The sequence below is a fragment of the Ciconia boyciana genome, chromosome 3 (genome assembly GCF_034638445.1).
Source record: "Ciconia boyciana chromosome 3, ASM3463844v1, whole genome shotgun sequence".
In the NCBI taxonomy this organism is placed as follows: Eukaryota; Metazoa; Chordata; class Aves; order Ciconiiformes; family Ciconiidae; genus Ciconia; species Ciconia boyciana.
Window position 1 is genome coordinate 33,436,522 of NC_132936.1, and position 25,711 is coordinate 33,462,232.

Here is a 25,711-nt window from a genome sequence, read left to right on the forward strand (position 1 = left end):
AGTAGAATCACTTTCTTTTCCTTGTGTTGTGAATGGTGTTAATATGCTCTGTCTCTCAGTTGATACATCAAGAGCTATGTAAATTTGTGTGTGTCTGTTATTTTTGTGCTCCTTTTTCTGGGATGTTCTGGATGCTAAAAATGTACATAGATTCACAGACAACTGAACGAAGTAAAGGAATAAAAATACTCTAAGCACTGTTATATACAAAGGTGTCTCCTACATTTCAGGAAGTTGAGGTGCAGGCTGTGCAGTGCTGGGAGAGCATTCTCAGGAGCTACTGCTGTTTGTTTATCCTCTTAAACCCTTCAATACACATTATCTTTTGTTGGAGATTTTATATTTGTTTGACTGGTATGGCTGTTTTTATGTTTTTCTGCACTGTATTTTTCTGAGCTTTGTGCAGATGTGCCCCCTGAGTCACTAATTAGAAATAGGAAAAATAAAACAGAAAGGATACAATTGTTTTTTAGGTAAATGCAGTTTGAGGCTTTGGAGAGCAGAGGGGCTCTTTCTGATACACCCAAAACCTATCCACTGCAATACTCCATTGTTCATACTTCTTTCCCTGGGGACAGGTTCAGAGAATAAATACGTGGCAGATCTTACTCATGTTGCTATGAGTAAGCAACAATATCAATTAATTTGACCTATTTTAGAAGTTTACATTAGAATGAGATAAACTTGGCTATTAGAAGGCCTGTTTCTGTAGAACTGATTAGCTCAAATGTACCTGACATTGTAGTGAAAAACTAAAGTTAGAATAATCCTATCCAATATACTTTATTACTTGAGAGAATGTTACCAGGAAAATCTCCCATGAAAATACTCCATGGTCGTATACTTAATTTTCAAGATCTGTGTAAATGGTGAGAAGTCTGTAAGGCTTCATATATGGCCTTGACTTTCAGGGATCTAAAGTGTGAAAATAGATTGTGTACCTCACGTATCTTCCATCTGTCTTCAGATGTGACACTTGGCTTTCTGTTATTTGTAAGACATATTACCGCTGACAACTAATTTCCCATTCACTAAATGCTGCAGTGGTTTTGCAACAGTTGCACGGGCTAATAAGCGGAGATCTAAGTGGCGTAGACTTCTAGGAGGTTCTTGCCATTTGAGAGGTTGGACCTGTTGTGGACTAATACGGAGAACAAAGTTTAAGTCTTGATGGCTCTAGGGTGACATAACAATAGCCATAATACCCAAAAGAAAACGGGTGATTGTTCAGGCCATGGTTCTGTAGTTTTGCTCATTTTTGTACTGCAGTTCTGGTAAGCTGCCAAAGTAAAAAATGAGGTTTCCACTGACTGGCAACACACCACAACGTGCCTGTCATCTAATCTGCCTTCAGGGCAAAAGCAGTCAGTGTGACAATGCTGATGACCAATCTAGAGATTCAAGAATCAAATGCAGTCCCTGTGGAGCCCTACCTCAGGCCCCCAAAGTCACAACACAGTAGATCATGAACACCATCACATATATGACACTCTATTTGATGTCTAAATACCTAGTTCCTTCATCCCTGTCCTTTTTCAGGGAGTCGTCTTAAGAGATGTTTTTTAAATAGTAGATCCTACATAGGGCAACAGAAGAAATTCTTGTGAGTATCAGAGGAGAGGGTTCCGTGGTGTTAGTTTATAGCTCTAAAAAATAAGAGGGCAGTAGCGAGGAAGGAAACTCGCTTCGTTTGTAGACTACCAGCAGATACAGAATACATTGCCATGATCCCCTTCCTGCAATCAGGACTGATTTGTAACTCAACCTTCTGGGGACACTTCTTCAAGGTATCTGTCAAATCATGATACAAGAACAACTGGAATGTTTTGGTAAATCAGAATCACCATGCATGTGGGACCTTATGCCTTGGCCTTCTGGAGGTGTTCAGCAGAGTCTGTGAGGACAGAAGAAACACGTGTCAAGGGAAACACTGTGTTAGCCTACTTACTCTTTGGCGATTAGCAAGTGAAATTGTCTCTGGATACACTTCTGAAGCCATTTAGTATAACTGGATTGCAGCCAGAGTGCTGGCTGTATGGCCTGAGAAATTAAATCCGTCCCTGAAGCAGAGGTTTGAGGTGATTGGAGTGCTCTAAGGTGTAGGATGACAGTCGCCTATCTGCTGCAAATCAGGCTCCACAAGTTAAGCAACCCTGATCTAGCAGTTAGACTAACATCATTATGACAACAAGAACTGATCGCTCTGCCATTAAGAATGGTCTTCACACCCCGTTGCTGTGTGCAGGGTCACACCACTGGTGTAGTCTGAGCAAGGTTGATATGCTGCTGGAAAGTATTCCTGTTAAAAAAGTTTGATTATTTTCCTAGTGTTCCTGTCATACTGAAATGGTGAGAGGACTCTCCTGTTGAGACCCACAGGCTTCTTTACTGAAGTCGTAGTGTCTTATTACTTCCGTACAGGTTGCATTTGTGCAGGTCCTTTCCATAGCACCTACTGGGCATTAATACAGATGAGGATGGTCAACTTCACTGCTATGCATTTTGTATCGGGAGAGAGCAGGGTTAGTCTCTCCACTCTTGCAGCCCAGGAAACAATTAGACTTTGAGTAAGCATATGCTGTGTTGGATCCTCCTTTTGTAGTATACTTCTAGGCCTTCCAAATAGTCTGACAACTTAAGGAGATGTACACTTTGAACCATGACTAGAAGATCAAGTATTCCAGCCTTAAAAATGTGTTCTAAGACCTTTTCAGGGCGGGGGGGAGCCACCAGATCTTTTTGTTCTCGTTTACAGGTAGTTATTTCTGTCCCTTTCCTTTCCTGAGCTTTTTGTAAACTTGAACAAGCTGGGTTTGATTTGCGTCTGTATAGTTGAGATTTTTCTTTTTCCTGCACTTCTTGCATCACTCAGCCAAATAACTCAAGTCCTTTCCTTCACTTTGCTTCTGGGTCTGTAATGCCACGACAGTGAAGCTCCAAATTAAAAGTTTATTTATGTCCTGGATGCTAGGTGATGTAGTCCTGTTTGGGGTTTGGGCTTTTTGTTTGTTTGTTTTTGCTGGTGTGTGATGCCTTGGCAGTCAAAATGAACCTCTCAACTGTCTTGGCATATCACATTTTAGGGGGTGGACGATCTCTGTACTCGAAAAGTTTAGCAGGAGTGTTCCTTGTTCTGAGAGATAAGTTGCCACCATGGCATGTACTTTGATACAAAGTACTAAGCCTCTTGGGGAGTTATGGCTTATGTGTGTTACGGGTCCTGCTAGCCGAAAAGCTCTTAAGCTTCTGAGAACGTGCTGATGGCAGCAATGCTCAAAGGACTCAAGTTGCTGAAGGTGAGTAATTGTCTCTGTTCTTGGCCATTCCCTATTTGTGTATTTTTTTCTATTATGAAAATACTTTTTCTTCTTTCTCGGTCACTACATTCTGAAAAATAAAACTGATGTAGCCAGAAACGTAATTCAGAATATTCAGAAGACTTACCAAACTAAACTGTTTTTGTCTGTTGCCCTTTATCCAAATCTCCATAGTAATTGCTTTCTTATGGTTCATGGTATACAATTCATAGTGATAGAGATGATACATCTATGTTTCTTAAACTACATTTTGTGAAATACTTGTGACACCATTCACTTTTAATACTTGACTTTCAAATGGCTTAGCTTTACTGTTGTAGTTTTTTGCACTAATTTTTTGCAATCTAGATTATGAACAGACATCCTAAAATATTAAATATATTGAGTAAGCTTTTTAAAATAGCTGGTTTTGCACAGTAAGCCTGAAGAAGCAGTGAAATATTCAATATGCTGTGCATTTGCTACTGCACTGTATGGGTGCTCCCACAGTGTATTAGTAAAATAAACAGTTTAGACAGACTGAAAGGAGAAAGAAATGCTTATGCGAATAAAAACAATGTTTATCACTACACAACTTAGATTTATATTCAAAGTCAGACCAGAGAAAAAAAATGAGTATACATTTCAAGAGCTCTACCAACTGTACGAGTGCCATTTGTACTTCAAGGGTCATGAAGATGAGAATGGGTTTACGTGAAACTGTGCAGTAGGTATCTGTAAAAGGATTGTTCCTTCTTTTGTGCACTTGCATGTATTTGTGATGATGGCTCAACAAAGTGTGCGTGAACTCACATATTTTGTGAGCTAGAAGATAAGAGGACTAGAATATATGATGCTGTTTGTAGTGGTGTTTTTCTCATTTAACTGTATGAGATGGTTATCTGTAACTTCAGTTTTCTCAAGGCCGTTATCAGTGTGCTGTCTTCAGTTTTAACTGACTCTGAAACCTAACACTGATAATTTTATTCTTATTAAATTTGATTACCCTCTTGTAATAGGGTTCTTTTTATATTTGGTACAGGTAAGGAAATTATTAGTAAAAGGATTCCCAAAACGTTATATAGATACCATTTGTTGTATGCATGCTGCATCAAAACAGCATGTTAACACCTCTTGAACAGCCTACTTTGCATTGCGTGGTGAGCAGCACTCCCCTTTCCCTTAGTGGTAGCTGAGAAAATGATCTTGAAAACTGCTGCATTATAAGATTAGTTTTTAAGAAGAAATTTAATTCAGAAGCTCAATATAAAACATGGCTTAGAAATGTCCAGTGCTTTGTTTGCCGACATGATTTAAATATATATACATATATTTTTTTTCCAAAATTATAAATTAAAATTACATACTAGTATAGCATGTGACTTCAAATTACTTTCAGAGATGCTTTTAATACCCGTCTCCGTACTGAGTTACTCCAGGCTCAGGTCTTCAGGGCCAGCTATGTCATGAAATCCACAACCAGAAACTTGTTAAATGTACATCCAAATCAAATTGTGTCATCATGAAGATCCTTGTGACCATTAACCTGCTTTCCCCATTGCTCCAGCTAGACCGTGGAAACCCTGTCTAGAATTTTCCAAGGCATGTTTGACTTTGCAGAAGAGCCATGGATATATGGCCTATTATGCCAGTTCGGCATATGCTCCTGGAGCATCAATCACTTATGCAAATGTACAAATCTGAGGAGACGTTGGTGTTGAGTTTACAGTAATGCAGTCTTTTCCTTGCAGCTGTCTCGAAAGATCTCTGGACACAGTGCCTTCCACATTTCATGTGCTGTACAGATCCTTGACAGGGATCAGGATATTTCCAAAGTAGCTCATCAGCATCTCTGAGAAAGCTTCCAAAAATGCATGTGGAGCACTGGAAACGTACTGCTTAAAGACATCTTACGCAGTTTGCCTGTCTTTCGTTCAGTGCCATCCAATTTCTGAGCTCCTGTCATTGCTAATCAGTTATATTTCAATATTTTTAGGTCAGGTACGGACATAAATTGTGCAAGTTATGCAGCTTTTGAAGAATTCTTGTACTGCTTTACTCTGGAGTCTCCAAAAGAGATAAAAAGTATAATCACTAATATAGGAAAAAGTATTTGACATCAGAAAGCTTTTCAAAGGAGGAGAATTGTGAGCTGTAAGAACGTAAAGCCGAAACAACATTTTAATAGGAAATATGGTGCAAATTTTTTAAAACTAGATTTTACATATGGGTTAAGAAGTAAATAGATCAGCCTCAAAAAAGAAAGACAGTGGTTTTACAGTTGGAAATTTTATTACCACTGCGTTAAAGCCTTGAGTTTGGGAATTGCTGGTCATTGGAAATGAGGCAGTTGGACACCTCTATTACAGCAACAAATTTGGTATGGGTTTCTTGTATTCTTTTTGTGTTTTCAGTGATGTCTTTGTGTATAATTAGCACACATCTGATTTTAAGAGATGGATGAATGTGAAAATAGTAGCTCTCTATAGCTTTCTGATGCATTAATATGCTTTCTAAAAATCTTACAGGGCAAACACACTTTAGACCATTCTGTTTTCTAAAACTCCTTTCATTCCTTCAGCATGTATAGTTCTTGCTTGCTTGCTCTTGCTCCCTCCTTCGCGTTACAAGGAAGTGTTTTGAATAGCCTTTGATCATAAATTTGATTCCAGAGAGCTGTCTGCTGTGCTGACTTATTTTTGCCTTATTAGGTGATTTTTGCAGTTCACAACTCCAGGAACTGTTGAGCTCCCTGTTTTTTCAATTCCTAAAGCTAAACGACAGCAGTTCAGTTCGGTTCTCGATAGAGAGCTCCGTGGAATCAAATTACCTTGCGTGCAGTGACACTGCTTGGGTGTTATTTCTCCTCTGGAGGGAACGGTGCTAGTGACCGCTGTGGGTTGTGTACTGTTGGTGAGCAGAGACTTCATTTTTAATTAAAGAATCATTGCTTTTTGAGGGGAAAAAAAAATTATGCTTCAGTCTGTCAGCTAACCCGTTTGAGGAAAGTCGTGGCATTGTCTTCTGTCCTCTTGTGGTTTCCCTCAAAATCAGATTAGTACGTCTCGGTAGAACAAAAGTGCAAATGTGTTTTGGGAGCCAGACGCTAATGCTTGTATTGCTTGGCATCAAAGCCATGGGCTCCTTCAGGCGAGTGACACTGGTGAGATAAGAGTGGGGGTGGAAGGGTATACCCTCTGGTATTTGCAATGAAACTGCAATAACCAGCAGAACGTGGCCAGTCACGGGGGCCCGGCGTGCAGCGGCCGCTATTGTGATGTGAGGTGTGGCCAAAGAAACCAGAGGTCACCGTCCATTTTATAGGGGTCTGGGCTGCTGGGAGCGAAACTGAGGGTGGCACGCTGCCATGCAGGACAGGCTTTTGTTAGCGTGTTATGTAACGTGGAAATAAAAAATAATGCGGTTGTTAAATAATGCCGTCGTTAAATGCAGCTCTTTGTTCCTTAATCAGAGATTCATGAATACTCTAGCTGTGCGCCTGCCTGGCTCTGGGATTCTTAACTATGTTTGAAAAGCCTCAGTCAGGACCTTACGGACTTTGAAAGGGCGGGGGGAGCCTTGAGGATTTTTCTGCAATTGTTCTTAAATTACATTTATTGGGTTCTTTCTGTGAGATTTCTGTGGCACATAGATTTTTTTTTTCTTTATTTTTTTCTCCCTCAATTGCAAGGGCTAGAGACTGTTTTGAAACTAATATTCTGAGCTTTTCTCATCTCATCAGAAAGTAGAGCTTTAAGAAAAATACCCGTTATTGCAAGACTTAGTGTTGTAAAAGTTGGCAGCAGTGTGTTGCAGGAGACGGACTAATCGGAGAGGAAGGAACTTTCTCACTGTACTGCAGCATTGTACAGCTTGTCTGACACATTTTGCTTAGTTCTGTTTGTTTTCTTTTGAGGAATTAGATATTGAACTTCACCAAATACTAGATTTCAGACCTGGTGAATCACTGATCTATCTTAGGATAATTTAAAAATTAATAACTTATGTTACTGCAATTCATTTAATTTATATACAGCAGTATTTTCTCCCACAGTATTTTCTCCATGGCTAACACCTTCTATTACAAGTCGTGCATGAAATAAAAAAAAAATAAAATTGTTATCCTCATGGAATAGAAAATGCATATGTCATACAAATTGTACAGAGGTTAAAGATAATACTGTTGGCTGCTGTGACTTGTGACCTATTCACTATTAACTCTTCTCTGCCCTTTTTTTGGTGGGTGAATTGTATTAGTCATATAATTATTTATATAAATCCAGCTAAGATGTGAATTTTTAATGTCAATGAATATACTTCTTCCCCCAGAAAAACTTAGAAATTATAATGTAAGTTTTATATTCCAATTTTTTCACTCGTAGATACCAAGTTGTTGGACAAAAACCCCTGCTTTTTATTCATATAGTAAAATCATTCACAGGCATTGAAAAACAGGATTTTTTTTAAATTCACACTGCTAGCCAGTATTTATCAACACCTAAGATTCATACTGCATGTTTCGAGTCTGAATCGATTAAATCAACGTGACACGCTGAGGCTGGGCCAAGTCTTGTCTAATCAGCAGTCAGCACTGTTGCTCTGGCATGAGGCTCACAAAAATAGAAACACAAGAAGTCAAACAAGTAAGTGGAAGGGCATTAAAAGAAAAAGTGCTGCTAATTCCACTGTTGACTTTCTGTCTAATGGATTCTTGTTCCCAGGCCACGCTAAGTAAAGCAACTGGCATGGGGTGTGTTTCTGCAGATGGCTCAGCAGTGACACACGTGGCCCAGCTGGTTGACAGGTGTTTGATTTGTCTTTAACAAGTACCTCACACAAGCCAGATTTTTTTTTTTTTTTTTTTTACAGACACTGAGAAGCTAGTCAGCTGATGCTTTTTCTTCAGAATTAACGCCTCTTTCGCTATGCTCCCTTTTTGTTGTGTGTGGCAGTTCTTCTGATTTTCCCTTACAAATGAAGATAACATCATTTTAGTTTGTAATAAGAAAGGCACTAAATGGGAGAAATTAATCCATAGGGCCTGTTGGAGCAAGTCCAGAGGAGGGCCACGAAGATGATCAGAGGGCTGGAGCACCTTCTCCTATGAAGACAGGCTGAGAGTTGGGGTTGTTCAGCCTGGAGAAGAGAAGGCTCTGGGGAGACCTGACAGCGGCCTTTCAGTACCTGAACAGGGCCTGCAAGAAAGCTGGAGAGGGACTTTTTACAAGGGCATGTGGTGATAGGACAAGGGGTAATGGCTCTAAACTGAAAGAGGGTAGAAGAAGCTACGTAACAGCACTCTGCGTATTTGGAGAGAGATTGTCTCAACAATGGTCTGTTTATTTAATTACACTTTGGGGATTTTGTTTTGTTTTAATAACAGTGAGTGGGAGAAACAATGATCTTTGTGGCATTTGTTAGTCACTGCTGTGATAGCAACTCTGCTGGCAAAACCAGCAGTGGAAACAGTAATCAGGATGCTCTTACAAATCATCTTTGATTAATGTGAACTCTCAGAGCCTTAGTCAGTGGGGTGTGTAATGTAACAGTGACTACGGCCAGTTTGTCTTCCCCCCCCCCGCAATTCCTTCATACTTTAGTCTGAGTATTTTTCTTTTCCGATATCGAATCTATGAGGTGGATGAAGGTGAGACTTCAGGAACTGTTAACAAAAATGCGTGGCTCTTCGCAGTGACAAGGTTATAATGCCAGTGTTGTGAAACAGCCAGAAGAAATACCACCCTGCAGAATATAGTGTACCGGCAGTACTTCTGCTGAACTCGGAAGAATGAGAAAGGAATGCAGCCAGAGAAATGGCTGTCAGAGTAATGTTGATTCTCTAAATAAACATTGGGGTTTAGTGAAAGGATGATTAAAAACTCATGCCGAGAGCCTGTGTCCCTTGGATAGCGGACTAGCTTCTTTCTGTCAGGCATCCCAGACATAGGATAAGGGGTAGGCTAATAAGCCTCAAAGGGGTTAAGAAGGGGGACTGAAAGGAAAAGTTAGGACTCTGCTAGGCTGAGGTGCCACTGTTCCCTACAAAGCTGCTCGGAATTGATAGTAATGGGGTACACCTGGAGACTTACCTTCAGAGGGCAGTTCCCAGGGCTCCTGTGCTGACAACTAGGTCGGCTGATCCCGGACTCACAGGTGGGGAGCGGTCTGTTGGAGTCCTAGATATGTGGTTGGTATATCCTCTTCATCTTCAAAATATGTCAAATATCAAAAGGCAATGTTTTTTAAATGAAGAGAGATTCTTCTTGGGAAAGTTTTAAACTTCTGAGTGTAAATGGAGACACAGAAACTGTATCTTTAACTGCTTTACTTATCAATAGTTGATAGGAGGTTTGCAGCTACATGAGCACACCAACAATATGGTATTTCAGAGCAAGTACTGATCTGACTTAGTTCCTAGATTAGAAATTCCAGTCTATATATTGTCTCTTTATTTTTAATTCATCTTAAGTCCTTAGTTTTGCTACTGCTTTTTTGCATTTCACGTCGGTATGCTTAGACATTAGACTTAATAGTGGTTAATGGTCTGTGGGGCAGATCTTTGTTAGAGTAAACTGACATTTGTACCATAATCTTCAGATTATGGAAGTGGATGATGATGATGATAAGAATAATAATAATTCCTGCAGTAAAGAGTGGCCTCTGACATCTAAGAGGTTGACCTGTTCTGTTTACCTTCCTAATATAAACTTGGGGCTCCAGCTATTATGGTGAGTATAATAGTTGTAATATATTTTATTATTTTGAAAAGACTTCAGCAATTCATTAATATCGTAGAATACTTTTAAACTGATACTTAACAGTATTACATTTCAAATATTATTTTAGCAAGGCCAATTAGATGACTTTCCAGTTCTGTTGAAACTTTAATAGGGTTTAGATTTGCTTTAATGCCATGTTATGGCTGGGTTAACAATAAATCAATAGATGGTGTGTAAATCAAGCAATTTTTCTTTTGACAGATCTACTGTAAGGGAAAAAACATAGTTACAAAAATCTATCAGTTGTCCATAAGTATAAGATCACTTCAAAATTTTTTTACTGTGTTGCTTCAGATGATAGAAATATCCAACTGGCTAGACTTAATTTTCTAAACTGTTCATCCATAAGAGGTTATTAATCTTTGAGAACCTTTTGCAGCCAGAAGCCTGTTTGCTTATTATGAGTACTCTGCAGGAAGTTTTCTCATGGTTTTTGTTTGCATTTTCTTTATGCTGTCTGTGTCGTGTAGGTCAGCTGAACTGGATTGTTTTCAAGCTCACGTTCCATTCATGTCTGCACTGCATTTTTAAATAACACTGTAAAAAAAATTATATTTTTAACATTACCCACTTCTATCAGTAGTAAAGTATAGTGTGCTTCTTACCCATCTTACTAAGGAATGTAACTGGGTGGTGGGCCATTAAAAAAGGTGTTAGTTGGGTCATTTGATGCAGTCAGAAAAGTAGAGAAACAAAAAATTGTAAAAGCCCTTCAGGACACAGTGACACAAAATGAGGAGAAGCTGTCCTGTTCCACTGCTCTTCCGCACTGCCTAGAACTTTCCCCTTGCTTGTAAAGCTCCCTCATTACAGCCCCTGAGGGCTCCACAGATACTAAGGAGTTTCCTCTTAAAACAATACTGTAGGAGGGAGAAGAGGAGAAGGAGGTGTAAATCGCCTCTTGTAGGTTATACACAACTCTGCGGCACAACTGGAAACTAAACGCAAACTACCCAAGGCCCTGGTTATGTGCTGATAATATGTTTTGCCTTCATTTTTCTCTTCTGTTTGCTGTTTAGTTTCTTGCAGTCCAGTTCTGTTCTGTTTGAAATTGGTGGCATTTAAGAGTGGTGCCCTCTGGGCTGAGGAGTCACTTCTTGAAGAAGGTCAAGAAGGCGGCAGTTGTCACTTCTTCAAGGACGTGTGATAGCAGTGAATACCACATGTATTTGCCAAAAGCAGAAAGGACACCAACTGACAAGGCTCTGCTTCTGCTGATACTTGTGTTGATGGTATAAAAACTGCTCCTTGACATTTATCATAAAGGCTTCAGTCAGTTCGTTATGAGTTATCTAAAGAAAAAAATGACAATATGCAGGCCTATAGTTATGCATGAAAATAGATGGAGTGATCCTTTTTTCTCAGGCTTTTCAGAACAACTTTTCTGACTTCTCATGTTGAATGGAAAGAAGTTGTGGGAGCAAAATGTAGAAACAAACTTTTACCTTATGCATTTTATTTGTAAAGTATGTGTCTTTTATGTATTTGAACATAGAAATTGTGGGAGTTGCATGCTTTTTAAGACATGCTAATAGCAAAAAAGGAAACAATGCCAACTAAAGAGAGTGCAGTCTGGAGTAAGGAGCCCTGTGACCATGTTCTCTAAGCTCTGAGCTGCCTCTGGCTGCTGATTCATTAGTTCGCATGCAAAGCACTGAAACCTAAATTTTCAAGCGTCATCTGGGCTGTATTAACTTCTAGGTCCCTGAACGGATCGGCAAGTCAGACGTGTCCCAAAGATGGGTATCAGGAAGGGTTAGGAGCAAGGAAAAATTGATGCCTTCTGAGCTCAGATTATGTCATTCTAGTAGGGCTGTTCTCATTTGCCCTTCTCTTGAGCAGCTGCATAAAAAAGCAACAGGAGCCCCAATCACTAGGACACAAGAGTCCTCTGACCAGCCCTCACCCCTTGGTTGAACCATGGTGTACCTGCTCTGCTGGGGCTGCTGTGGAAGCAGGACAGCGCAAAGGAGACAAATTGTTTACCCATCCCAAGCCCTTGCTTCATTAGGTTATTTTAAGGGAGGATCTTACACTTGCTCACGTGGTTCAAGTTTGCATCAAAGGTAGCACTGATTTGGGCCTCTGAGGCCCAGCAGGTGCTGAGTTCTGGTAGTTCAGCAGTAACCAAGTGGGAACAAAAGGATCAGTAGATGCAGTGAAACCAAAATGTCATAATATTTAGCAGAAACTTCCTGACATGACTAATCCAGGAGATTCACAGGGTGAGTCTTAGTAAATATCAGCTGAATGCATTTTTATGTCATTAATATTCTATCAGGTGATCCTAACCATTAACAAGAGTCTGTTTAAAGAAACAAGGAAATATTCCAGTAGGCTAAGGAAGGTGTCATGTAATGGACTATAATTGGTGTGGGATTTTTATTTGTTAAAGGAGAAGCTCTGCCCCCACTGGTGTCTCTGGCCTGGCTCAGTACATGTTCCACGGGGAGGATGTTGCTGAGCCTCTGACAGTACGTTGTTGAACATTCCGCTCCATTTCTGCAACGCTAAAAATAGTTGTCCTCATTTTAAAACACCGGGCTATTAGATTATTCCAAGGGTCTGGCATACTCAGGGTAATGGAAGGCACATATCCATAAATTATCAAAACAGTAAGTAGTGTCTGACTGTGCTGATTTTACTTCTATTAAGATGAGTTTCCTTGCGAGTAACCCTGGAGTACCAAGTCTATTCTGTAAATCAAGCTCCTGGCAGTGGCCTAGTAAATTTAAAAATAAAAGGAAAAATGTTTGTTCTTCATATTGAAGATGGAGAAGCATCTGACTGCTGCTTGTTTTTTTTAAATTTCGCAGAATCATCTCTGCAAAATCTTTAAAATATTTTACAGCAATTCTTTCTCTTTCCCAGCCTTGAAGAGAATCTCCTGAAGTTCCAGCATGTTTGCCATTATAAAATGTGTTAATGACTAAAATGTTCTAAATAGCAAAATGCATTCCAAGTGATTGATACAACTTTCTCTCAACTTTTTTTTTTTTTAATGATTAGTTAATGTAATGCCTAATTCATTTTTGGCACCGTATTGTTTGGTAGTACAAGTAATCAATGCACTTAATAAAGTTCACACACTTGCATGTTAAGATAGTCTCTTTTTTAAAAATCTTTTTTAATGTGAAAAGCTCTTATTTAGGGAGAAAAATAGCTAAATGTGGAAGTCAAGGTATACAAATTAACGTAAATGCATTCTAAGAAAGTTGCAAAGTACACACATATCAAGCATCTTACTCTATCTTGAAAACCTTTAGGTATAAACTGAATCCCTGATTTTATAGGGTGTTGCAGTGCAATTACAAACGGTGAAATCAATACGTGATAAATACATTAAGAACCTTGATTATAAATACACTGCACATTTCCAAAATACTTAAAGCAACCACAACATTAATAACTTTAGATTTAATAAGAATCGCTATTGATGTAGGAGGTTATTTTTGCATTGTTGTGTTGAAGGGATAATCATTTGTAGAACACTGATTAAACAGTGCAAGGCAAAACGTCTCTGCCTTGTCTCCACAAAAAAACAGTGTATGTGGGGGTTTTTTCTAGTTTACAGTGATCCAGTATAGCAGAGAAGATGAAATATTATTATCTGGTAACTGTTAGACTATGAAGAATTTTTATGAATTCACGTTGTAAATCTGGAGAAAAGGAAGGACTAAGGATTACTTGTAATGATTAATTAGAATTTTTCCCCAGCACGCTAGCATCTATTTTTACAGAGGGGAGCTGGAAGGAAGATATTGGAAACTGTGCCATGAATGGAGTTAGAAAAATGCCATTTTAACAAGCTATTTTAAGCTGTATTTTAATTGTTGTATATCATGAGTGCTTTGTATTTATTTGCTTAATTACTTGTATCATTTTGTTGAGTAATTGTTCTTTTATTGTCTCTTTCTGTTGTTAAGGGAGATTGGAGTTTTTCCTTTGTCTCTGTTCTTCTTTTGCATCTGAGAGGCATTTGTCTTGTGCTTGGCTTGGAATCAAACGAGTGAACTTTCAAAACTTTCTTTTGTTCCTGAATTCTGGCTTGGCTAGAAAACTGAATTGGATGGCGTGCGAGTTACTAGGGCATACTTCTGTCAAGGAATTAAGACCCATGAATGGAATGGAGAAAGCATTTGATTTTAGATTCCTTTAAGTCTTCTAAGCTCCCACTTGAAGTCATATGAGCACAAATGAATTCTTCTAGCGGAACTTAGCTCAGTAACTTTAGATTTATTGAGACCAAAATTAATGTATTTCACGGTGGCATATTTCATGAAGCTGTAAATGGAGGGCAGCTCTTCGCTTTCAGAGGCAGAGCCCGGTTCTCACTAGGTCTATAATTGTTTAACAAGCTTTCCTAAGAAGCAATGGAAAAGGAAATAGCTGCAATATTTTATATTTTAATCCTAAATGAGATATTACTAGGTTTTTAGCTATACCTCTTCCTTGGAAAGACCGATATTAAATGCAGAATTGAATTGTCTGTAGCTTTCAACGCAGAGCTATTGATTTTATTATTTTTTTTCTTTTGCTCAACTAGTCCTTATTCAGATATTGAAGATGAAGTTTACCATGTTACTCAGCTTGGATAGTTACCTTTTAAAAACATTTTTTATTAACATGGTGCTTGTTTGTACTTAGGCTCAGTTGCTGAGCATAATTTTTAAGCATCCTGTTTCTTGAACAGAATTTGCAAACCCAAATTAGATTCTTAATTTTCATGGGCAGTGCAAAGAGAAAGCAGTTTGGGGGGGCAGGGGGTGACTAACAGTCAAATGTACAGCTGACTTATTTTGCTCTTTTAAAACATGGGGTAGAGGAGGCAGTAATTTAACAGTATATACAGAACATTCACTTGGGAAGTAGGAGAAACAGTTTTTTGTCTGCCTGGTTGCACAGGATCAAGATTTGCATTTCCTCCTACTGAGTAGGTTGGGCACTCCCCTAGGGATGGGGAAAAGATCCGAAAGTCCCCTGTGACTAAGCAGAGCCTCGCAACCAGCAGTCTGCTTCATATGTACAACTTCGTATATGGGACCTAACGGTTTAAGTGTAGACCCCTGTGGGCTCAAGCACCTAACAGGTATGAGGGAGAGAGTGGAAGCTGTGGCACCCTTGTTGGGATTTTGGGTACTTGGGTAGTAAGTAAGTGTCTTCTGAAGTCTTTTTTTCTAAATCGGGGCCTGAAATAAACTTGAGGAAGGTTTTTCATGTGATCTAAACTGTCTAATCTTTTTAAATCTTCAGTCATCCGGTTGTCTGAAGCAATCTACAGCTATATCTGCTGCATAATTAGATCACCTGTAATTGTTAATTGCCTAATATTTTGAAAGTGTAATCTATTTTAACCAAATATAGGTCAACAGACATAAACAATCTTAGAAATCAGTTCAGCTGTTCTGTAGAAAAGGAATGAGAAGCAATACATGCTAGATGTTTTTTTCTCTTAATTTAGCTCAGTCATGAGTTAGGTCTGTAAAATGATGGCTTTGTACATTTTGTTTCAGGGGGAAGCTGGCTTAGTAGGTGCTCCTGGCATACCTGGCCTTACTGGTTCCAAGGTAAAAAAATAAAAATAAAGGAATAAAGCAGTCTCATTTTATGTATTTTCACTCTCAACATCCTTTTTGCCAGCTGCCTAGTATCTACATAAATTGGATTTGAATTACACATCCAGTTTCCAAGTTGTATAATGTGACAAAGGAACTTTATTATCAGCTTGTCTTTCAAAAGAGAAAGAATGTGAGGTGCAGTGGCACAAACCTGCCTATCAGTATTGTTTTGCATTAAGAGCAGTCACCTAAGTCTCAGAACTGTGCAGGTCTTTCCAGCCACAAGATAGCAGATTCAAAAATTTGAAATTTGAGAGTCTCGTGATCTCAGCAATATGAGTTGAGGGACTGCACTGCTTCTTCCACTCTTCCATTTTAATCTTTTGCTCCTTTCCAGAGGTGGAATATTGTAGGAAGGCCAAAACTTGCAAAAAGAGGCATCTGTATTTTAGATCTTGCTGGTAATATTTGTTAAAGTTGCCTGACTCTTTTCATGGTCAGATTTTGTTTTCTGTTGATTGCAGCTGTGTTTAACTGTAAGTATTTGGAATGAGATCTTAATGTCACATGCGTCTGTCCAGCTAATTCCTTTTAGAAAACTGTAGGGGAAATAGCTCTGCTGCTTCCAAAAATTAAGGGACTACACAAAACCCCATTATTTTGTTCATATTAAAATTTCAAGAAAGTGTTCTGCAGCGTGACCTTGATGCAGGGGGCTGATTTGTGTATCTTTAGGGCAGATACTTCCTGTAATATAGCACAAAGGGAAGGAAGGAACTTATTTTCTGCAGATGAGGTAGCCAGCATTGAGTTCCGCCACATGCTTACCACAATCTATCAATTTGTACGTTCAAAGCCAGGATCTCATTGACTTGTACTGTAGGCATATTTAAAACACTGAAAATCAGATCAGCAATCCTGCAGTGAGCGTCAAGACGAGTAATCAGTGATTGTCCATGAAAAAGCTTGTGTGAAATGTTTTGCCTAACTTAATATGAGAATTCTGCCTCAGAAAGGAGAATTTAAGTCAGTCATAAATGTGTTATTTTGCAGCTTTCACATTTTTATTTCTGCAACATGAGAATTCTTTGAAGTAACTTACCAGTGGCTAATATTGTTATATTTTTTTAATGCTGTCAAGTGGAAATTACCTAAACTTCTTTCTCTACACTTTCTGTTGACTGTATTTCTTATTTTTGCTAATTGGAAATAATTTTTTTAAAGTCAAATATGTGCAAAAAATCTGGACACTTAGACTGTATTTCTGAAAAAGAAGGAGTTAGTTGATCACACCATACATTGGTACAGGCAGAGAACTGACTGGCTGAGCAGCAGCATTGCTGAAAAAGAGCTGGAGGTGGACGTGATGCTGGGAACAAGCTAACAGTGTTCTCTTGGGAGTAAGTGAACCACATATTGGACTACGTTAGTAAAACTGCAGCTGGCAGATCAGGGGAAGGTATTTTCCACCCTTTGCTTGGTGGTGCTGCATCTGGTATTCTGTGTCGTGTTTGGGGGCGTCTCCCACCCTCACTTCTTCAAGAGATGTGGAGACACCAGAGAGGGTCCAGCAGGGAGTTAGTGTATGTTCAGGTGCCTAGAAAACAAGACCTTTGAGGATAGTTTCAAGGAGCTAAGTTTGTTGAGTCTGGCAAAGAGAAGGCCAAGGAGCGATCAAGACTGTCCTGCAGGCCTACGGAGCCCTGCTGGTTGATTTTCAAGGACACCTTCCTAAAAGCTCAAGAACAGTCCATTCTGATGTGCAGCAGGTTGAGCAAGCATGGCAGAAGGCCAGTATGGATGAAGAGGGAGTTCCTGACTGAGCTCAGACACAAAAAGAAGGTAAACAGTGGAAGCAGGGGGATGAGCTACCCTGTAGGAGTATAGAAACATTGCCAGAGCATGTGGCGATGGAGTTAGGAAACCAAAAATTCATCTGGAATTGAAACTAATGAGGGATTTGAAGGGCAGCATGAAGGGCTTCTGTTAAGTGCATCCGTAGAAAAAACAAGGCTGAAGAAAATGTTGATCCACTGCTTAATGGGGTGGGGGACATGGAAAAGGCCAAGAGTACCCAATGCCCTTTTTGTCTTGGTTTTCAGGAGTAAAGTTTGCCCTCAGGCCTCCCAGGTACTTGAGCCTCCTCGAAGAGTGTGTGAGCATGAGCCATTACCCACTGAAGGGAAAGAGGGTGTGAAGGAGCACTGAAGCTAATTGAATATTTGCAAGATACCAAACAGTATGCATCCAGGGTGCTGAGGGAGCTGGCTGATGCCACTGCAAGGCTGTCCTCTGTCATTAGCAAAAGACCATGATGACTAGGGGAGGTGTCTGATGATTGGAAACAGGCAAATATCACATTCATCTTCAAGAAAGATCCAGGGAACTGCAGATTCACTTCAAGAAAGGTTCACCTCACTTCAGTAAAGATCTGTGGAACTGCAGATTCAGCCTCACCTCTGTCCCTGAAAAAAATTATATAGCAAATTGTGGAAGGCATTTCTGAATACATGAAGGACTAGAGGGTGACTGGGAACAGCTAGTATGGATTCACCAATGACAAATCATGCCTGACCAACCCGATTGCCTACTCCGATAAGATGGCTGTGTGGATTAGGGGAGAGCAGTGGATGTTGTATACCTTGACTTCAGCCAGGCTTTTGGCACAGCTTCAGTCATATCATTGTAGTCAAATCTGTGAGATATGGACTGGATAAATGGACAATAAGATGGGTGGAAGATTGGTTGGATTGTTGGGCTCAAAGGTGGAATAACTGCTGTGCAGTCCAATTGCTGCCTAGTAACTAGTGTCATCCCCCATGAGGTGATACTGGGGCCAGTATTATTTAGTGTCTTTATTAATAACCTGGATGATGGGATTCTCAGCAAGTTCATGGAAGTTACCATATGTGGGGAAGTAGTCAGTGCACTGAGAGGTAGGGCAAGGATGATATTCAGTGAGACCTCAACATGCTGGAGAAAAGGGCTAACGGAGAACTCAAGAAGTTAGGCAAAGGCAAACATGAGGTCCTGCCTCTGAGAAGACATAGCCTCATGCAGCAGTACAGGCCAGTTGCCAAATTGCTAGAAAGCAGCTCTACAGAAAAGGAGTTTGGGGGTCCTGGTGGGTGCCCTTGTGGTGGAGAAGGCCAGCTGCATCTTGGGCTGCCTTGGCATGCAAGAGCATGGCCAGCAGGTCAGGAGGAGTGATTGTTTGGCAATTGTGAGACTGCATCTGGAGTTCTGTGTGCAGTTTAGGGTTTCCCAGGAGAGGGGAGAGCAGCTTACTGGGGCGAGCCCAGTGGAGGCCCACTAAGATGGCCAGGGGCTTGGAGCCCATGATGTGCGAGGGGAGGCTGAGGGAGCAGGGCATGTTCAGCCTTAAGATGAAGTGATTCGGAAAGGAGGAGGGTGGTGTGCAGATTCATTGCTGTCTCTAAGTACTGGGAGCATGGGGAGAAGCCAGAGCCAGACTCTTGTCGGAGGTGTACAGTGAAAGGACAAGAGGCAATGGACACAAGCTACAACCAGAGAAATTTTGACTTTATCCAAGAATATTTTTTGTATAATGAATTGGGAATTGAGTAAAGACAGGATATGCATTCTCACAAATGGGAAAGCTAAATGGAGAAAACACGTTGCTTGTAAGAATTTGTCAAAAGTAAATAGGCGTTAGCTGTGTTTGTATGTCCAACACTTGGAGAAGAATGGGAATCATAGTATCAACCCAGGTTGGAAGGAACCTCAAAAGATCTTCTGGTCCAACCTTGCATGAGAAAGGGAAACTAGATGAGCACAACAGAAGTTGCATACATTCAGAAATAATTTCAGTAATTAACCACTCATTTTTAGATGAGGACATATGGAAGGTTATTTCACTAGATCCCATTTTGCATGCTTGGTCTTGGGCATGCTTCTAAAATTGACCCTTAAGCTGTTGATGTATGAGCCACCCCAGATAAAAGAAAGCAAACAAAAAGCAGCCACTGTAGGTGGTTGATGAAAAGTTCAGAACTATCCGTTAATCTATACACCTGCACATCTCCAAAGCTTTGAATTTAATTCCCAGATGTGTAGTACATGGTGCTATATCAGTTGAAAGATTTGACAAAATGCTGCTAGAAATTTTGCAAGTTGTAGCCTGCTGTTCTAGTTAGCCTCACTTAAACCTTAGACTTCTATATAAGGAAATTACACTCTCTGAAGGGTGAAAGAATGTTTAGACATTGCTCATTCTAAGTTTTTGAAAGTAATTTAGAAAATACCATATGCTTTACTTGGGAAATTTTGCAGTCTCTTCATCTACAGACCTGTAAAAATCATGTACATTGTACTGACGCGGTGAGACTGAATTCTAGAGACTGGCAAACGCATGCAAACCATCTCCTCCTGGATGATTTGAGGGAGAAAGAGAATGTTTGGGGTTTTTTTATTAGGTTGTTTTTGTGCTCCAAGTATAAAATTTTGGCTGTATGTCTGCTATATGTCTCACAAAACATACAAGTATAAAGATCTAAAACAGGTGTTACTCTTGTTACAAGATAGCCAGGCTGCAGACTATTTGACGAAGACATTAACGTAGCAAGATTGTACATTAAGATCTTTTTCTGAGCTAAAAGTTATCAAGTTGGAGCTGGGAGAGCATTATAACAGGTCTTTTTATTGAAAGATCATCAAATAATTAATTCAATCTGCTGAAATAAGCTGAGCTTGAATTAATATTTCAAAACTCACTCCTAGATTTTCCAATACTTGGGTAATTGGATGTGGTTTTCAAAGTGAAAGGAATAAGTTTTCTTTCAGTAAATTGTATCTGTATATTTTTCTCAATTGTTCTGGGTTTTGGAGGCCTTCACAGCTGACTAGTCATATTTAAAAATTAAAATGAAGTTATTAATAGGAATAAATGTGTTAAAACTGGTCCTGCAGAAGAATAGCAGGACTGTAATGAGCGGGTTTAGCATCAATGAATAGTTCAGAATTTTTAAAGCTAAGCAGATCCCTTAGGCTGCATGGAAGAATGATTGACTACTGTTAATTGACAAAACTGTGGAAAGCCGTGTCATTTTTTTGTAGAGGTTTCACATCTTTTGGAATGAGAGATAATCAGTATCCAAATGATTTTTTCTGTTTTGATCCCATAATAAAAATTCAGTGCAATAAAACTATTTTTAAAATGCAATTACTTGAAGAATGTTTGTTTGAGATTTTTATTTTATTGTTTTGTGTTCCAGGGTGAACGTGGCTTTGTGGGTAGTAAAGGTGAAGAAGGTGAAAAGGTAAATTATTCTGCCCATGTTACTTATTTTTTCGGTTTAACAATTTGAAGTATGGCCAACCAAGTAGAGCTTTGTTCTGAAGGTCTTCCTTAACTCTTTCATGGATAAAATTCTTTTTTTTTTTGCTATGTAAATGATTCCTGAAATGCTTAAGAGTAAGGAGGTTTTTACGCATGTTAATTGGTGTCATCAGTGCTTCTTTTAGAACCACTTTTTTTTTTTTTTAAGAAAAGTTTTACTAATGAAGTCTGACATAAGCATAACCACTGGACTCCAGTAGTGTCTACTGCCACCTTATTTCTATGGTAACTAGTGAATGTTTATTTATAGAGTATGAAATGCATGATGAGATGATGTGTAGGTATTTATAGTACTTAATTATTGCTTTTATACATTACAAATGCACTTTTATAGAAACTGTTGTGTTGATCACAAATGCTAAATGTTTTACACACTTTTTTCCTAAAAACATAAATTTACTGCAGTAGCAAAGTTTAACGTTTGCTACAGCACAACTGACTGCTAATGTAAAAAGGTTAATATTCATTGATATACTTCTGTGTACCTACACAGTAGTTAACATGAGTTTTGTCTCTTGCACACATCTGACTCCCGAGTAAATTGACTTGACTGCCAGTGCCCAAGCTGAATGCAGGTGCATTTACCTCTTCTTCAGACTGGAAGTTCAGCCCCTTTGCCTGATGGACTGGCATGTTGCCCTAAGGACCTTCTTAGTCTCCCAACAGCCATAAAATGCTTCCGAGCATAAATTCAAGGAGAAGCCTTTCCTTGTTCTTCACCAGTGGGTATCAGAAATGGAGCTTGAAGCAGTTTGCCTTAATTGCAGATGCTCTGCAGTGGCCAGAAATCGTTCAAAAGCTTGTGCATTAAAATGGGAACTAAACTGGGCCTGTGGAAGGCTGTTTTGGCTAACAGAATGGCAGCCTGGCTCGCTCTAGATGATGCAACCTAATCTTCTTGTGTGGCTTCAGACAAGTAGGTCTTCACAGGTCATCAAAGGCAAGTCTGTGTTGAGGGAGAAGAGGAAGGAAGAGCCTGTTCTTAGCTTGCCTAATAGGAATTAAAGTAACAATGGTGACAGCTTACGCTTGAAACTTCAGCTCCTAACCAAGTTACTGGCTGGTTACTGCTTTTTCACTAGTTTTGGCTGATGTGGATTAGGCAACCTGAATTAAGAGTCTTTTCTTGGATCATAGATAGTGTCTCTGTGCTTCAGCTCACTGGCTGAAAAAGGTGCAGAAGAGCATTTCTGCTGAATGTATATGTCATAAAGATGAAGAACGACAGATACTGTGATTCTGCAATATTCAGACTGAAGAAAATGGAGAGTAGGTAGCAGCTTCTGAATTTTAAAAAATGCAATATACTTGTGAGTTAGGCTGCTTTGGACATAGGTATATTCACTCACCCACCATACTTCTTTAGAAGTGTCAGCCAGCTTTCCAGTGTTCATATTTTAAAGAAAGCATGTTATGGATTAACAGATTTTAAGCAGATTTAAAATTGTGGAGGATTTTTTAGGAGGAAGTATTCCAGTAATCAGGAAGGAAGAAATATCAGAAGTAAAACCCAGCATCCATAGCAACCAACATTTATAATGTGAAGATTCATTCTCTAAAAAAAGCACTTGTTAAGCTTGAGTGTTTCTAACTCCACCGGCAGATCTTATTTCCTTGGTGGCATCATTATTCATCAGTTGTGAAGGGCTTGTGGATTTTTATTTTTTTTTCTCCCATAATTGCTCTGCAGCTGTGCTGTGCTTTCCTCAAGTTTTATGAATAAATTGTGTTTGGACGGAGGCACGTGGTTCCAGCTGTTGCTGCCACTCTCTTTGCTTGATTTCCCTTATTTTAAGGCAGCGGTAAAATGACCCAACCACTGATAGTCATATTTTTCTTATCTGGAAGCTGAGTCAGCATGCTTAGACCATTTATTTTTTTCTTTTCGTCTTGTAACTTCAGAAGTTAATTAAAAGATGTCATTTAAAAGTATTTCCAGTGTAACTATTAACAATGTATTCTGCTCTCCTTTAAACAAAAGGAAATATACAAGTGGAAGGATCTTTACTTACCAGGGATCACTCAGAAATAATTTGGCACAGTCTCATCAGAAGCCACACATTGTGATTTGTGAGGAAAGAGTGTGTTTTAAGATTATGGGGAGTAGGTCTCAGCCTGGGCTTTAGCAGTTACTCAGTTTAGCCTTAATTCAAATAATTGTTGAAGAACAGCAATGCTGTTTCCAGTAACTGAACTCCAGTATTAAAAATGTATCAACACCTTTGCATTTTAACATAGTATCACAAAATAAAACAGTTTTTTACTAATTTGTGTGTAACAAACATGATTAAAAAGCCTGGAACTTAAAATTTAATTTTTCCTAATACAAAAAACTCTGCCCCATCTTGCATACCAAGGAACAAGGTAGTGTTTGCACACTGTTTTGCATATCACCTAGAGTGGGACACAGCTGCCTAAACATGGGGTATTTGCCATTTCAAACTCTCTGCAGAGGTACACTAAAATGAAAAATCCTGTGTTTTTGTTTTGGTGACCATGGCATGCCATAGGATTGAATACTTAAAACCAACTCAGCCTTATACCTCTCAGTTCACCAAATCAAACTAGTTGACTTTGGCTTTTATTCTACTACGTTCTGCTTTGGCAGAGCAAGCTCTGGGGATATCAGGGAGACATAAGCAGCTGAGGTGAAAGTGATTGATTGTATGGAACTTAAAGATACAGGAGGCATCTGTAATTTACGCTGTTGAGGGAGATTCTTTTAGACTGTTTAAAGGTTTCTTTGCCACACTTGGCTCTCCTTGAGGAATCCAGAAGTCTTGTTCCACCTTCCTCCTGTTTTTTTGGTCTCAGATTGAACTTGGTTCTCTCTTACAGAGGCCAGTAGTGGTAAGGGAAGCTACAGAGCTGCATGTGCAGATGTTATGCTGCAGGTTTTCACTCCACAGGAAAAATACTCTCAGTGTAAATGTATTTTAATTCTCCTTGGTATTGTGCTTTCTTTGTGTTACTTAGGTAATGGCATTGTCTTATAACTGCAACAAAAACATTGGTCTACCCTTCTGTAGCATGACTGAAAAAGTATATGCTGAGAGCAGTTTTAATTGTTTTGCTGCCAGGAAGGCAGACTATATCATGTGGATCCATCCTCATTCTAATACCGTCAGAATTGTAATTTTACAGTATGGGATAGAAAGTATGAGTACTAAATTTAATAACAACAGGAAGTCAGGAAGGACTGATAATAACTAGAAGAATGTTTTAACATCCAGGATGTTCTTGGCAAATCAGAGATGTAGCCTGAAAAAAAATAGGATCCAACGCAGAAGGAACAAGTGCAAGGAACTACCTGTAGCGGAGAATAAAACTGAGCTGCGAAAAAACAAATCAAATAGTATCTACTCAGAAATTAAAATCTGAGGATTATTTGGATCAGAAGCTGAACACAGGTAAATGAAGTCAGGCAGCTGCAAATGAAAGACTCTTACTAAGATGTTTTTAAGTGGAATATTGTCTGCAACACTAATTAAATAGTCCTGTGCTATTTGGTATTGGTAAGGCTTCAACTTAAAGGATGTTGAAAGGAGAGCACTGAGAATGACTGGTGCTCAGGAACACATAACCTTTGAGGAAGGATTGCATGAATGAAGATTACTTAGTGTAGAGTCAGCTGAAAAGAAGTATGTAAACAGTCTTCAGATACATAAAACTGCTGCAGAGAGGAAGGGAATGGTATATTTGCTGTGTCCATAGTCGATGACATGCAAAGCGATGGGCTGAAAGTGCAGCAAGGAAGATGCTGTGTAGCCATTAGGAAAGGGTTTTTAATTTTAACACTGTTGTTTTTTATGGAAGTAATTTCCTCTTCCAGTGGTCTGCACTTTTTATCCTGGTTACAGAAAAGGGAATAAACTAAAGAAAGGCTTGCTTCATGAAAATACAGGAGATCAGATTATCTTAAATGATTTTCCCATTTTCTTTTAATTAAAATTATGCAAGGTATCACTTACACTGATTTCTAATTGGATAAACACAGAGAACAGCAAGACAGTTTCTTTTTCAACGTATATCCTTGTTTGTTTTTAATGCCCAGTTAATACTTTTCTGTGATAGGACAGTAAAGTTCTGGAACGGGTTGCCCAAAGTGATTATGCAGCCTCTTTTCCTGGAGGTTTTCAAGACCAGCCCTGAGCAACCTGGCCTGACCCCATAGCTGACCCTGCTTTGAGTAGGAGGTTGGACTAGAGAGCTCCTGAGGTCACGTCCAGCCTCAATTATCCTGTGATTTTATGAATAGTGAACATGAATGCAGTATTTTTCTGATTCGGCACATGCGTTCACATTAGAAACCCACGTAAAAAAGGAGAACAATAAAAAGTGATAATGGTTTAGTGGTGGGGTTTTTGTTGAGTTTTTTGTTTTGTTTCCAAATATTGGCAGGAGTGGGGTGTGAATGTACATTTAATTGACAGTATGGACTAATATTGTTCACCAGAATATTTTATAGGCAGGTTTTTTTAAGATGTGTATATACATTCACATACTTTCATTTTGGAGCATCACATCTGAGGGTGACCAGTGCCCTTGCTTAAATATCTGATCACCTGTCAGCTGATGCTCTCTTCCTCATGGAAGCTGTCATGGAACGCTTGTTTGGGTAGCATTGTACATGGTTGCTTGGATGATGGGTGTGTATGCATTCTCTGGGATGTTTTTAACTTAGGTTTGCTGAAACCTTATGAAACAGTTTATTTTCCA

General features: G+C 39.3%; 1 protein-coding gene and 1 long non-coding RNA gene across 9 annotated transcripts in view; both read left to right on the forward strand.

The window, feature by feature from the left end:
* The window catches only part of COL19A1 (collagen type XIX alpha 1 chain), a 212,598-nt gene that overhangs the window by 52,746 nt on the left and 134,141 nt on the right, over positions 1 to 25,711 (forward strand). For 6 of the 8 annotated variants that reach the window (XM_072855250.1, XM_072855256.1, XM_072855253.1 and 3 more), the window contains exons 11-12: positions 15,589 to 15,642; positions 20,868 to 20,912. In XM_072855250.1, coding sequence (XP_072711351.1) covers positions 15,589 to 15,642; positions 20,868 to 20,912 — 99 coding nt within the window. The remainder of the gene's footprint in view (positions 1 to 15,588; positions 15,643 to 20,867; positions 20,913 to 25,711) is intronic. The other 2 variants (XM_072855254.1, XM_072855252.1) reach the window with 1 other exon arrangement.
* LOC140648855 (uncharacterized) lies at positions 9,240 to 11,285 on the forward strand. Its single transcript, XR_012041357.1, has 3 exons — positions 9,240 to 9,449; positions 9,894 to 10,024; positions 11,105 to 11,285. It is a non-coding gene; the product is annotated as an uncharacterized lncRNA (long non-coding RNA).